The sequence below is a fragment of the Lipophrys pholis genome (genome assembly GCF_963383615.2).
Source record: "Lipophrys pholis genome assembly, chromosome: 3".
NCBI lineage: Eukaryota > Metazoa > Chordata > Actinopteri > Blenniiformes > Blenniidae > Lipophrys > Lipophrys pholis.
Genome location: NC_137627.1, coordinates 11,076,802 through 11,092,251, shown reverse-complemented (window position 1 = coordinate 11,092,251; position 15,450 = coordinate 11,076,802). Strand labels below are relative to the sequence as shown.

General features: G+C 43.3%; 1 protein-coding gene across 1 annotated transcript; it reads right to left on the bottom strand.

Annotated features, from left to right (window-relative positions):
• Positions 1-609: 609 nt before the first annotated feature.
• On the bottom strand, positions 610-13,916 carry sgcg (sarcoglycan, gamma). Its single transcript, XM_080458961.1, has 8 exons — positions 13,645-13,916; positions 8,816-9,017; positions 8,139-8,243; positions 5,964-6,051; positions 4,998-5,117; positions 2,761-2,833; positions 2,421-2,544; positions 610-1,184 (listed from the first exon to the last, which is right to left on the bottom strand). The coding sequence occupies exons 2-8, from the start codon at positions 9,008-9,010 to the stop codon at positions 1,017-1,019; spliced, it is 873 nt and encodes a 290-aa protein (XP_080315087.1). The 5' UTR covers positions 9,011-9,017; positions 13,645-13,916; the 3' UTR covers positions 610-1,016.
• Between the last annotated feature and the right edge of the window lie 1,534 nt (positions 13,917-15,450).

Genomic DNA, 15,450 nt, shown 5'->3' with positions numbered 1-15,450 from the left:
TGTGCTTGAAGGGAAGGTTTTATCAGTTCTTCAATGAAACTATTGTACAAACAGAATGTCTGGCTTCAATTTAAAAAAAAAAAAAAAAAACTATCTTTACTGCATCAGAGGAATTACATGCTTGTTGCATCAAAACAAAATAACAAATTTCACCCATACATAGACTTAAAATGTGGAAAGAGCACACTCGTATACACATATGACACTAGTCACACCTTGTAGTGCCACAGCGGCTTGATATATAACATTTCAATCCTGTAAAGCAGCAGAACCAAGTCTGGTGCTACTTTCTGTACTCGAGTCAAAACATAGGAATTAATTTCTGAACTATGACGCTGACAAAATACAGGAACGTCCCACTGTTTCCCCTCACATTTAAATAAAGACATGTTCAACACCAAAACACAAATGCAGCATACCAAGGGCTTGGAGCCCGATGGACTTGCATAAACCGAAAATAAATGTTTCCGCTAAATTTTTGATGCCGTTTGAGGGATTTATTTTTCAATTTTCCAAGCCCTTGATATGTGTCCATTTCATTTATTGCACCCAAAGATAATATTGCATAGGATGTAAGCTGTTACCAGCTCCTCATTGCCCAGCCATGATTGTGTGTGTGTGTGTGTGTGTGTGTGTGTGTGTGTGTGTGTGTGTGTGTGTGTGTGTGTGTGTGTGTGTGTGTGTGTGTGTGTGTGTGTGTGTGTGTGTGTGTGTGTGTGTTGTAATGATTCTCCGCCAAACTCTGATGCAGACGATTCCCAATACTGAGAGCCAATTAGATTCATTCGAATAGTTAGAAGTCCATAAATGCAGCTGAAAGGATGCATCTTGTGACGTCTCCATCATGTATGCCAGCAGGCCTCCATGTGCCCACGGGATCACCATAGATCCGCAGTGGAATTGCAATTGAAAAGTAAAAACTCGATGCACACAAACTGTTGTGCTTGTTGCCTCCCCCCGAGGGCGCATCATCTGAGAGATGGGGGAAAACAATCGATGATCCTGTCAGAGTCTTCCTAGCACTCCTGATTATCGCTGCAAGTGGACGTCCTTCCAGCCCTGGACAGGAAGAGCTTTCCGCTGGGGCAGACGCACACCTCGTAGAGACCCTGAGCGTTTCCGGACACCCCTTCCTCGCTCGTGGGCAGCCTCGGCATGCGCACAGTCTCGGCATCCAGCACCAGCTGCAAGAGGGAGGCAGCGTGCAGAGCAAGGGCGGACGGAGAGAGGAGGACATTTCATTGAATCAGCCGGAAAGAAAAAAAAAAAGTCAGGGTGATTGTACTCACACAGGCCAGGCGCACCAGTGTATTGTGACACTCAGTGAAAGAAAACCTGCATATGTGAAGCGTCAGACACATTTTACTCTGCAGACTATGAAAAGAGGCGCATGGTGCAGTGCAGATTAATGTTTAGTTTTCCTCGCAACAAAAGGAAGACAAGGGTGGATTTCACCCCAAAGCTATGTTGTCATATGTGTGCTGCTCGACTTGGAATTAATTCACAAAGGTCAGAAAAAAGTGCTTGTGATGCAAATTATTTATGTATTTCAGGCACTCAGCTGCACCACGGCATTTACAGAGACCCGATTCAGCCAGAGTCAATTACTTAAAGTCACTCAGAACTAACATGGGGACACAATGGAGTGACACACAAGTTCAAAAGGCAATAAACTCAAAATCTAAATCTAAACATCTGAAAATCTAAATATACACTTAAGTGCAGTATTGTATTGTAAAACTTATGTCATTTGTATAATATCATCTCGTCTCATGTCCCATTTTATTTTTGTTTGTAATAAATTAATGTGAAAACCTTTCAAGTCAATATAGTCAGATGACCAGTCGTTGACTATAAGAATCTGTGAAAATCCATGAACTCCAATCAAAATGTACTTTTTGCCATGAGTGTGCAGTGTGAGTCCAGATTTAATCGTGTGAGTTTGGCTCATGGTGCCCAGAGAGCTCTGTTTGACTTAAATCATATCTATTTGATGTGTTTTGTCTGGTCTGCTAGTGACACAGCTTTGATCCCTGCGAGAGGAAGAATAACGTCCTCCCACACAGCAATAACAATTATTCAGCAGAAAGGGGAGCTGTGGGTGTATCTTTCACCTTTGGTAAATCGCATCCTGATTATATCACATCACATTATATTGTTTGAAATCGCCCAGTTTCATTTCGCAAATTCAATTACATCGCATCCTATTGAATCATGTCATATTTTCCTTTTCTTCTGATTCTTATAGCTTATTGTATAGCATTATGTCATTTGTATTCTATGAAATCATTATCATCATTATTATTATGTAAGATAAACTTTAGGGAGCTGAAGTTTTTCTCAGAATGTACAGCCGTTGAAATTGTGAATGACATCCTGCTTTATAAAGAGCATGCACTATATATTTGGGTTTTCCTTACCAGTCCTACACTCGACTGCAGGATGACGTCCATGTTGGAAGCAGCTTCGATGTTTCCTGCCAGAGCTTTGATGTGAACACCTTTCGGTGCATCCATACTGAGAGAGCGAGTCGGGGACTCCAGCCTATCAGGACACGGAATCCACATAAACAGATCAATGTTATCTCTCTATGCTAATTTCAAATATTTTAAATGTGTCACACAGTAAATGTTCTGCAAAGAGTTTAGATTTGGTGCTTGTTAGAGGCCAGTGCGCACTGCAGTGACCTGGAACCACGGGCAAGGTGTTGTGTCTTTTTCTTAACTACGGGAATCCGTCGTTATCCACCGTTATATTCACCTCAGGTCCTTGAGAAGTTCAGATCTCAGCTGTGGCACCTCCACTGAATGCTGGAAGAGGGCACCCTCAGGACCTGGAGGAGGACAGGGCACACACACACACACACACACACACACACACACACACACACACACACACACACACACACACACACACACACGCACGCACACGCACACGCACACGTGTGTCATTTGATTGGAGCCGATTCCAGCTGACTATAGAGGAGGGAATTCTTTACACAAGACATGTTACCAGTCCTTCAATCTATTACATATTAATCAAGTAAAACAGTCAAAATAGGATGAACAACAACCATATTTAATGTGTTGTCCGGTGCAGGATTGAACTCCAGTGGACATCTTCCTCCCCGTTAGGTGTTTCCACATTGGAATACCTTCTTCCAAAACCATGTCTCCTTCCTCACACCTCCTCCCTCATCTATTAGCCTCCTCACCGGCCTTCCTCTTCTCCTCAGCTTCCATCCTCAGCATTCTTTTCCCTGCAGAGAAACTGTGTCTCCCACATGAGCAAACCTCCAGTTTTCCCATCACACCGTCCAACATGAGCACCCTATCGATGTTCCCCTTCAACCAGGCGAGAGTCCTTCAGTCACAGATCACTCCTGACCTCCACTGAGTCCGTTCCGCCAGTATCTTCTTCTTCATTAGTCTTCCACAGCTCCTGCTGCTTTGGAATGTTCACCCCAAGTATTTGAACTTGTTGCCTGCATTCTCGCTGTGTCAACGTCTTTCTTTATCATATGCTTTACTCTTCCTCCTCCTCCTCCTCCTCCTCATCACTCCTCTAATCTATGATGCATTCATCTACTTCTCCTGGTTTTCCTCAACCTGCTCACCACTTCTCACCAAAGATCACTAAGTCATCTGCCAACACAGCAGCCCACGGAGACTCCTGTACTCTGACTTCATCTGTCAGTCTTTCTGTCACCACTGCCAACAAGACGGGGCTCCGAGGTGATCCTCCCTGCAATCCCACCTCCATTTTGAAAGCCTCTGTCACACTGACAACACGTCTTTTTGCTGTCAGACTTCTATCAAGGCGTCGTGGAGCCTCACAAAGCCACTACTGTCGCTGTAAGCCTTTGTGAGCGGTGGCCCGACTTCAGTGTGAAGAGGAGGAGGAGGAGGAGGAGGAGGAGGCTGGTGTTCGGCTTTTGCAATTCAGAGGATACCATTAAAAAAAAAAAAAAAGACCTTGAAATGTAGTCAATTGTTACTATTGTTAAAATTCCTCAAGTAAATCAGCGAACTACTTTTCTTAAAAACTATTAAGAAATCTACCGTAGGACTTTGTCATATGCATTGAATTGTTTTGTCAACGGCATCCAATCCAATGCTTACGATCTGTGTTCAAGCAGTTTATTTTGTAAGTAAATTTACTTTTAATATAGAATATAAAAGTATAAATCTAATGGATTCAAAAACAATCAAACGATAATCAGGAATAATTGGTGGTGGTGTAAAACCTACTGTAAAGGTATGAGTAAAAGTATATACTTGTAAGAATAAAGAATACTTCATTATAATAATGTGTGTATCTAAAGCTGGGGTGGGGGGGGGGGGGGGGGGGGGGGGGGGGAGGGGGGTTCCCACCCAAAGTCAAACAGCCAAATAGAATGAACTCTCAATGTCATTTTCCAATGGTGATGAAGAGAAACCTTCATCAAACACTGTGGGAGCAGAGGTTTAATTTTTTTCAGGATTTGATGAAAACGCCTCTTCTGCTGCTGCTGCCGCTCTCTGTGGGAAAAAAAAAAAACTGACCCCAGGCAATATGAAGCTATCAGCTGACGCTCTGCTCAACAATAATCAGTCATCACAGTTTGTGATCGGGAACAAACACCGCCCATCAGTGTGCGCGCCGGAAAATGTAAATACTTCATCCTTCGGCTCTTTGTGATGCGACTAACTGTGCAGCACTGGGAGACATTTGATTGTTTTGCACCAGAAATACCATTAAAAAAAAAATCAGCATTTCTATGAGAATGAGAGTTGCACTTTAGAGATTTTCCACACTCGGCTGTATGACATGAATTACTGCGAACAGAAATCAAGGAGCCGTTGTCCTTGGTTGCTGGATTGTTTGTCCAGTTATTTGTCATTGGACCAAACAGCCCCTGTTGATTTCACATCTGTTGCTCATATTATCCTTTTCCAAAACGTGTGTCGGCCAACAGGTGAGTCCAAGGAAGGAGCTCACCGCGGCGGCTGGCGTACCTGTGACTCGCAGTTTGTCCGGTCCAATCACTGCCTGGTCGCCATCTGCAGTGAACAGCATGTTGCCATTGTGGGAGTTAATAAGCAGATTGTGAGTGTGCCCCTGAGCCTCTTTTGGACCTGTAACAACAAAAACAACAAACAATCCTGAAGGGTATTTGGCAATAATATTTGGAACAAATATAATCATCCAAATCCATAATGTTTTCTCTTCATGCGATGCTTTGTGCGGCTTAGAACACATGAGAAACACCCACGCTTTGAGGTGATCTGGAATAGGAAGCAAATAGTCGCCTGCTGATAGGAAATGAATGGATTAAAAATGTCCTGAAGGTAAAGCAGGATGGGAACGTTACAGGTTGGCTATCACTGCTCAAACTGAAAGGGAACAAAACTGAGGTTATTTCACTTTGACCTTCAGCTTTCAAAGCTCTGTCAGAGGCAAACCTACAGCAGGCAGACCGCTCCAGGAGCGATCTGCCACCTCAGCACCTACAACTGTGAGCCGACATGAAGCCTTCCCTAACAAGCATTACAGTTTTATTCACAGAGGGCCGCGAGCTGGCAGGCTAGGGTTTTTACGGCTTAATGATCAAGGACACATAACTACACAGTGGAGCACAACAATTAGCTGGGTCATTTGCTGGCCTTTTAATTATGACAAAATACCTCAACTTGGCCATTGGTGGGCCATAAAAGATGCCAAAATATGATCCCCCGCAGGCCCCCAGGCCCTCTGTGTAATACAGAACGGTCCAGACAGAATGGTCGAGAAAGGAATGTTGCATTTAATGGATTTCAAATGGAAATCTAAGAGATTATGATTTGAAAGATGGGCTCTTGTTAATGTTGGATGAGAAATCCCTGCAGGACAAGTTCATGAATGTCTTTACTACGGCCCTCGTGCATCAGTGGGACGTATTGTGTGAGTGCTGGATGTGCCTGTGAGCACATGTGACCTCTTACCCACTGATATCCTTCCAGTAACATCACCATTTTCATTGCGGGCATTGAGGGAAACATTTTCTGATGAGTGTGCTAGAAGTGAAGAGTCCTGGGGGGCAAAAAGAAGGGGAGGAAAAGGAAGTTCGGCAAATTACCATGTTGTACAAATCCAACGAACTAATGTATGCATGACAAAACACACACACACACACACACACACACACACACACACACACACACACACACACACACACACACACACACACACACACACACACACACACACGCACACACACACACACACACACACACACACACACACACACACAGACACACAAAGATTGTTTTCTGTATTTGGAAGCATATTATTCTTCTTGAACAAATAAGCTTCTGTGAGTGTCTCAGCCATGCCGGCCGCACATCCTAACTGAAATATCTAAACTACTGAATAGTTTTGTGACGAGAATCATGATTGCCAGAAGACAACCTTGATCGACCTTCATGAATGAAATCTTTCTCTTGTAAAGTCACAATGTGGTTGACATGCTCGTCAGCTGCAGCAGACTTTGCCATGCATTGATCTCATACAAATGTCAGTATGAAAGCATCGACGTGTCCCTCTTTTCCAATATTCTTTGCGGTCAGCACTAAAACATTGAGAGGAGGTCCCCGGTTTCCTCAATTTGGTGTTTCTGAATTATCTATAGATGTAAATGTAAGTGTGTGTGTGTGTGTGAATGACTGTCTCTCTGGGTTTGCCTTGTGATGGACTCATGTCCTGTACTTGACGGTGAAAGTCAGCTGAAATCGGCTCCAACGCCCCACAACACTGAGTTGGATACAACAGTATATACATTAGAAAGCTTACGAAGGCCCTGACAATTGGACAAAGTGGTTTCTCACAGAAATAAAGGTCACAGGAAACTCACTGTTAGTGAAAGCATAATTTTTTTTTTAATTGAATTATTGTCTTATTGTAAAACTTACATCTGTATTGTTTTTGATGATTGTTAGTCTCATTACTCATCCATTTTTTGTTTTAATAGCTTTATCCAACTTAGTGCTGAAGACAATTGTAGCTGCTTTCACTTCATATTGTCTCATTTATATAGTTTTTTTAGTACATTGCACTTTATAAAGTTTGTGTTTTAGTTTAATGAGAAACATCCCTCTGAGCTTTTTTTAATGTCCTAAATCAGCATATACATACAGTTTCCTGACTTGATAAATGTTTATTTATCACCCTTGTGCAGTGGGTTTTGTTAAGCATCCTAACAAAGTAAGACAAACACCAACCCTATGAAAACGTTGCTGAATCAAGCCGCTGATGCCCACTGCGTCAGTAGAAATGCACCTCATCAAAAAACTGCCACTATATTTTTTTTCTACAATAATATTTGCACAATATGTGACAGCAGGGTTTGTATCCGCAGACATCACAGAAACACTCAGACATCGTAGTTTCATAAAATGTTTAAATGAGGCAACTGAGCCGTAAATCACTTCGGCTCCCTCGCAGCTGCGAGGAGGACATGTTTATAAAAATGATCTAAGAGCCTAACTTTTCATTTCGAAGGCGGCGGGGTGACTCACTAAACTCGGAATCTCATTAGAAACCCATAGACCACATTACAGAATATGTGGGTCCCGTGAATGAGGAATACATTGTCTTTTTAATGGGACCCACGAAGTAAGGGAAAATGCTTAAAAATTGCTGCTATGAGCAAGAAAAGCCATAACATGTAAACAACTGCAGCAAAGTGTTCCCATCTGCTGCGAGCAGGCAGGCCATAAACTACTTTCCTCACACAAATATCCCGGAGGTTAATGGGAAGCTCAGTGCGCCACCACGTACACCGTGTGGGACTGCCAGATCCAGTTTGTTCGGACACTTCTCCCACAAAAAACATTACGGTTAGAAATAATGCCGCTCAGTCGCTGCAGCTGCATAAAAAAATGTGCGATTGTCTGAGTGGGATTACATTCAGATGGTAACAGTCTGCTCGACTCGCGCTCATATTTAGACTTGGTAAGCAGAGAGATGAAATAATGGCCAGGCTGTCCGGCTACTCGTCTGAACGGCCTGAAATCAGCTGGGAGAGGTGATAAGAAGGAAAACAGAAGGTAGAGGGGAACAAAAAAGTGGATCACAGAAGAAGGGTATTGAGGGAAAGTGTTTGTTCCTGATTATCTTACCTCTCTGGAGTGGATCTCCTGAGCATAGACGGGCATTAGAAACTCGGATTCGCCGTCCTCCAGCTTGACCCCATCTGAGTGTACTTGTAGGTACCCCATCCCCTCCTAGAATATAAGTGAATTTAGGCAAAAACAGAAGATTTAACACAAAAAGATGATGTGGCAGTAAATTATTAAACGGCTCCAACAGCTGCGAGTCAGGAAACATCAATATGATTAAGTCCGGAGATGAGGAATTTCAGACTTCCAGGTTTGAAACACATGTGGGAAGGCTTGATATTTCACTTTCATAATAGAAGAGTTGCTGCAGGCTCTGATGTAGACACCTCACAACAGTTTGTGTTTTCAGGTGTGTGTGTGTGTGTGTGTGTGTGTGTATTCCTGGTTTTACATCTATCTACATTTTCAGAACTTCTTTGTGGAGTCAAATATCTCGTCCAAGTGAAGAAAAAAACTTTAGGACTTGACTAAGTTGGTTCAGGTTTCCTCTAGTTGGGGATTTTGGTCAAATTTAGAGTGAAACTGCAGGGAACAGCATTAAAGTCAATGCAAAGTCCCCAAATGACATGGAAATGTAACACACAGACGTAGCTGGTGTGTGATATCTCCTCTCAGAAGAAACCACAGACGTGCACAAAGAGCAGGTGATCGTATTTATCGATGCGCCTCATGCGTACCGTGTTGAACCACATCAGCCTGAGGATCCAGATGGTGAGGGCAAAGTTCACCACGAGGATGACGATGAGCAGCAGCACAAACAGGTAGAGGCAGCGCTTCCTCCAGCCATAGATGCCGATCTTGTAGATGCTGTCGGGCACCGGTCTGGGCGTGCTGCTGCCCTCGGTGGTGGTGACATACTGCTCCCGCACCATCTGTTGGCTGGGCAGAACACGTACAGGGGCAAATTCAAAACAGGTGTTGGCTTGTAAATTAAGGAAACAGCAAAGAAAATGAAAAAAACTAATTCTATCTAGTATGATTTATCTGACGTTATGCAGTGATATTCGTCTAAACTAAACAGGAGAGTAAGTTTATGTACCAATATAGCAACAATAAGTCCACATAGCCACAATTGAGAAATGCATCTATTCAGCCTGTTGTTCACATGTTTAGCAAATGTAAAACAACATTTGTATCATTTCAGGTCCGTCTTAGTTCTTCACCAGCTGAATGAATACAGAATATTGTTAGATACTTGATCATCCACCGCGTTTGTCAGCCATGGCTTGGTATTGTTTGCTGGGTATGTCACGCTATGCGAGTCATCAGAAGTTTCTTTCTGATAAAACCTTTGTGAAACAATACATCTACAAAGGTGAGAATGGAGCCGCAGCTTCGTACATCTGGGAGAAACCACAAAGATGTTTGTCTCTTTCCATCTCTTTTATTCCTGAAATATTGATGACAGCAGTGTTTTTAACAGCATTCACAAAGAAGCCTTTTTAGTCACTGGTAAACACGCAGATGGAGAAAAAAAAGAATATAAACCAAGTGGTTACACTCTGAGAATCTTGTGGCTTTATCAGCTTATCCATTAAAAAATAAACTGCTTTTATCGAGCCTCCGTCACAGTCTTTCTGGAATACACCTGGCTGCTGCAGCCTCTCGCAGCCCTTTTTATTTGTAAGCATTTGTGTGCATTTGAGTGTGCTGAATGTAAACTAACTCACACACCCAGTGGATGCAAATAAGATCTTGTCTACACAGGCTTTGAAACACGTGGAGGCGACAGCTTTTCTTCTACAGAGCTGATATGGCCCACAACTTAAGATTTAATTGGGAATGAAGGCCTTTTCCCTGCATACATTTTTTTGTTAGAATTTTTCAGATGAAATCCCACTTTAAAAAAAAAAGAGAAAAAAGAAAAGTAATTGTAGGGTAAAACTCTAACGTTGGCCAAACATATTCTTAGAGACTTTTTTTTTATAAGTATAATGAGGAATAATTACAATTTAAAAATAAGCTTTGTGTGAAACCATACATACCAGATTTCAAAACAGGAAGAGTTTAGATTTTTTTTGTTGCCTCTGACTCTATGAGACAGTTATTAACAGTTGACTCTCATAATGTGAAAAGCATTAGGATGCTTGGCATCCAACCAGAAATGACTACCTGACAAAATGTGTGAGAGTTGTGGTTTGTTTAAACTCCGAGGGGCTCAGTCTCCCACATTCTGAGAACCGCTGCCTTAAAGAGTGTTAAATACCCCCAGAAGGCAAACACAGGGGTGTTCAAGCTGGGCTGCTCTGTTTTAATTGTTGTGGGGTGTTTCTTTTTTTTTTTTTTCTTAGTCTCCACTTGCTCCACAACGGTATCCAACATTCTTCCAGTAAACCTGCAGTAGTCTTACAATATCAGAGCACCTCAAGTTGTACTACTTGTCCTAGTTGTCCTCCTGGTTAATACCCTTGATTCGTTGGGATGTTCTCATATAAAAAGATGGTAACCAGTGGATGTTTTATATGGGTGTGGTTTGTCCTTCTGCCTGGTGAATTGAGTCATTGGGTGGGTTTCTAATCCTGGCAAACAGCGTTTTACAGATCCTGTCCTATCTAAGTTTTATGTTTTAGCCAGATATTTTCCCAGACTTTAGGCTTACTTTTTTATATGTATAACTCCAGTAACTACATATCTGTAAAGTGTCTTGTTTGCACACACTGTTGGATCTGATTCATGAGCCCACAGCTCTTAGTGCAGACCCAGTGGATATCTGGCTCACTGTGCCAGTGGAAAAACTGACTGAATTTCCAGCCGTTCAGCAAGAGAGGCAAAAGGAAAATGCCACTTATTACAGAGCGGAGGGTGTGCTGCTTGGCCACACAGCAGAGGGCTATCAGTGACCACGAATAAAAAAAAAAAAAAAATGTCAATGAACGTCAGCACATTTCAAACCGCTGTGCAGTGTAAGTTATGACACAACAGTCATTTTCTGTATTCAGTTCACACGAGGGCAGTCCAAGCTCCAAACAAGGACTGCAGTGAGCCCCCCCCCCCCGGTCAGCACATTTCGACTATCTGACAGAGTGTCAAGAGGGAACCTGCAGGGACAGATTTCACAGCAACACGGGAAGTGTGTGTTCTAGTACAGTGGAGCCAAGGCCCGCTCAGCCTCACAGGGCTGCAGAGGGAGGAGAGGTGTCACTTTCTATTGATTGATCTTCATTAATAACCTGGACGAGGCTGCGGAGAGCAGTGAGCACGCAGGGAAGAAACAACGCCTGAAAATTTAAAAAAAACACTGTCAGTTGTAGATTATTGTGGGTCCAGAAATAAGTAAAACAAGCAGAAATCCAAACCCCAAAGTGCAGATTTCTGAGGAGCACCAAACTTTTCGAAGTCTTGATCAATCCTCTTGAGCTGAGTCAAGTAATCTGAACCAAGATGTCGAGGTTTCTGAACTTGACGAGGCCCAAACTCCCGTAGCCATACAGGACAGATGTTGCTTCTTACTGTCACAGTAAAGGCGTTATCCATCACGTTAAAGGAGGCACTTTCCCAAGCAAAAAGTCATTCTTCCTCGACATGAGCAGATGTTCAGCCAAGCACATCGTCCCACCGCAACTCCCGTGGGCCCGCAATGACAGGAGCCGGGGAGGAGAGCTGACAGACGGTGCCAAACTGTATGTAACTACTCAAATACTTTACGCTTCTGTAAATAATGAAGGTAAACATCTCTCCTGCCTCACACCGAGGGGCGTCGAATAAACGCAAACACGCTCGCTGTTTAGATCCGGGCTGTGCGAGGTCTCGGAGAAGACGTTTCGGAGGAAACTGTAATGACGACACACGGGTCATTTCTCGCTCTTCGCAAAAAAGTTTTTTGAAAAATGCGTGGAAAGGAGTGGTGGTATGAAAAAAGGAGAGGATTTCTGTGACCGAATCTGCTTCTCCACAGCACCTGTCTCCTGGTTCGTGATGAATGGCTCTTATTGCACAAGGAAACAAATGGATGTGTGCAGGCAGAAAGCCGCAAATAATGACTCTGATATTTCTACAGTGGAGAGGATCCTCGATAAAGAAGAATGTACGGCGCTCATTTTCTGCTTCTTCTGCCTCATTCTATTCACAGTTATTAATAATACTCCTAAGAAGTTGTCATTATGATTGATTAAGCCACTCTGCAACAGAACTTTTTTATGGAGGGTTCCAGCGTAGTCTGAGAGTTTGGCCTCTTCTGTCTTTTTCTCTAATAAAGTTCAATAAAGTCAACTAAAGTGTATCAAATCGATTGAGTTCAATAAACTGACCCTAACTCTACGCCAGAGGACAGATCGTTTTGTGGCGGATGTGATGTGACGAAAGCGCTCCATACTTGTTCCTTAGAACGTTAATGCATTTCATCCAACCCAGTGTACGCCTTTCAAGTAAAATCATTAGGAGGCCTCCATACTTCAGTGACAGTAGGAGGAAGCAAGCAAGATTTGAGGTTGGATCTTTAAAGGCGTCCCCCAGCTCTGGTTTCAGTTTTTACCAGCGGCCCGCTCAGCCGCAGGCAGATCCTTCCATAGCAACCCAAATAAACACTCCCCGAACGGGGCTGCCGCTCAAGTGCCAGGAATGCTCAATTATGGGATGTGGTGATCAAAAAATACAATCTGATTCACGGAGAAAACAGTTTCATGCCTTTATTATTCAAGCTTCTGTGCAAATCCTGCTGCACAGAACAGAGAACTATGAATCCTCCGCGGTCTGAGATGAGGACGACTTGGTTCAGCACTGTAAAGCAGAGCTTTTGATCCTGGAGCATCCTCTTAATTAACCCCAAACAAGTAAAGCTCGCCGTGAAGCCCTGTCTCTTCGTTCTCTGACCTCTGAACGGTAGCGATATCTGCAACGGACAGCCTAACGATCCACAGGGCCCGGCTGTAATTAAGAGTCCAGGGTTCGGGGGAAGGCTCAGAGATTGTTAAAGCGGACGATGTTCGCAGAGAGAGTAGACAGAGAAAGTCGTAAGTGATAGAAAACCTGAGCACATTGCTGAAGTTTCAGTCTGTCTGTCTGTCTGTCTGTCTGTGTCGAGTGGCCGGCATCGAGTCTCCCCTCTGCTGTGACGCCTGAACTTCTAAAAATAGGACACAACATTGCGAACTAAATTTAAAAGAGAAGCAGAAGAAACACTCGGAGACACATAACTCTACCTTGATCTAACTGAGACACACTGCCGGCACCCTGAAGTCTCACTCATGACACCACATCAAACATTAATGAGCAGCTCTTTCCCAAAGTTATTTTTGTATTTCAGGATTGTTGGCCATGTAAGGTAAAACACCCGACAGCTGGCTGACTGAGAGCTGACTCAAAACACATTTTCCTATCGGTCCAAACTACACGTGCGTAGAACGGGAAAGTGATCGGAACACAAAATAAGACCTAGAGCGGGATAAAAGCAGAAAGCATGTGGAGTAGGTGAAAGGTTACCCTTATGAAGCACTTCGACTTCTTCTTAAAAGGAGTTACAACAGGCACAAATGGGTATTTGTGGAAGACGGGGAAGAATAGTACTCACCGTTTGTGTGTTGAGGCACAGCAGTCCTCCTTCGTACGCACCAGTGAGCCGAGCTGGAGCTGGTACGAGCAGCTTGAGAGGCAGCAGTGCCTGAGCTCCTCACACGTCTGTCAGCCACTCAACAGCTGCGTGCCATAAATCCAGCTCTGGAAGAGCCCCGACTAATCTCCACGAGACGGCGCTCCCACTCCCCTGCATACCCACCGACTCTGTCCTTCGCTCTGCCTTTTCAGCCATCCTACTGACACTTAAATGTCATCATCATCAGTGTGTGAGAGAGAGAGAGAGAGAGAGAGAGAGAGAGAGAGAGAGAGAGAGAGAGAGAGAGAGGAACACCCAGACAGAGGGGGACAGTTTCTCATTAGCAGAGAGGTTTAATATCTGTGACACACCCACAGATCCACCCAGGATGAACGGAGGCAGTTGTTTGTCATGCGACTCACTGAGTCACTTTCACAGCTGAGCCCAGCTCTAATTTCAGACTCCAGTCGGGGCTCGGCGTGAAGTTAGAGCGGGGTCACAGTTATCTCCGGGTGGACCTTGAGGAGGGTGGGCTGTAAGTCACAGGAGGTGACGTTCAGCGAACGCAGCAATGCTTTGGTCAATGAAATGGAAATTGTTTTATGACCTTTGAATATCAATCACGTTTTTTTCTTTAACTTTATATACAATGACACTGAGCGGTTATACATCAATGACACGTGAATATACCTCTAAATCACGTGTAGTTGTAACGTATCTGACATAGTAGGATAGTTACAACATAGATTGTATTAGCGTTCAGTATTTTCAAGGTGACCTGATCATCATATATTAAGATAAAAGTTGGTAATGCATTCAAGAGCCTCTATCCACTTTCCCTGGTAAGTACATTTTTAAGGTAAGCTTAATTGAACTGAATGTGTTTTGGCTGATCTCCGTAAAAGCAGATCAGGTGATCCCCATGTTTCATTTGGAATAAGTTTCACATTGGTGCCTTTCCCAACGCAACCTGTGTAGGGATCCAAACCTGGAAACTGCAGCTTAACAGCTTCATTCGAAAACGGCGCATAAGGAAGATATTTATTGTTGACAATGTAAACATGTTGTTTATTCACAGAATATGTAGAGTTTTTTCTTTTTAATCAGTCCTTCGTTGTTTTACAGTATTTGGAAAATCAAATAGTATTTCAATTTAATCATAGAACTACAACCACAGTAGTGTTTGTATTATCTAAAATATTTTAATCGAATCAAAAGAAAAGTATGTGTACTCACCAGCCTGCACACGCTTTGAATGAAGATTGGCGTCTGCTAAAGCCAGAACAAACACAGAGAGAGCAACATTAGAATCTTCACCTTTACGTAGACCTCCGACCACTGGATGAATACTGAGTCGCATTCTTTGGAAACAGAGTCACATTTAAGAGAAGCTCATTTACACTTGTAGCGCTTTGCCACACAGACTACATTGAGACAACGGTTGGTAGGGTGGCAGTAGGTTGAATTCCACATGTCCAAGTGTCCTTGAGCAAATCTTCTTTTCTTCTAATCATTTGTAAAAGATTAGAAGGAAAGAAGCATTCTTCACCCTTGTTCTCTTTAAAAAATCACATCCTGGTTGTGGCAGTTGTTGGATTTCTGTTGGGCCAGTGAAAAACGTGGTTTGTTTGCTTGGGTTGTCCCCGGTGTGTTAACATGACAGCGATGCACCGTCCGGTCACTCTTGTGGACCCGGCTCTCGCTGTTGTTTTGTCTTTCCGTCGCTTTGAAGGGAGCCCTGAGGAGATGAAGTGGGATTTTTCTTTTTTATTATTATTCCTGTTT

Coding starts and splice junctions, on each gene's coding strand:
- sgcg (XM_080458961.1), bottom strand. CDS start 9,010: ATGGTGCGGGAGCAGTATGTCACCACCACCGAGGGCAGCAGCACGCCC. Junction 2,834..4,997: donor GGACAAACTGCGAGTCACAG/GTACGCCAGCCG, acceptor GTCCTCCTCCAG/GTCCTGAGGGTGCCCTCTTC. Junction 2,545..2,760: donor GAACTTCTCAAGGACCTGAG/GTGAATATAACG, acceptor GTGTCCTGATAG/GCTGGAGTCCCCGACTCGCT.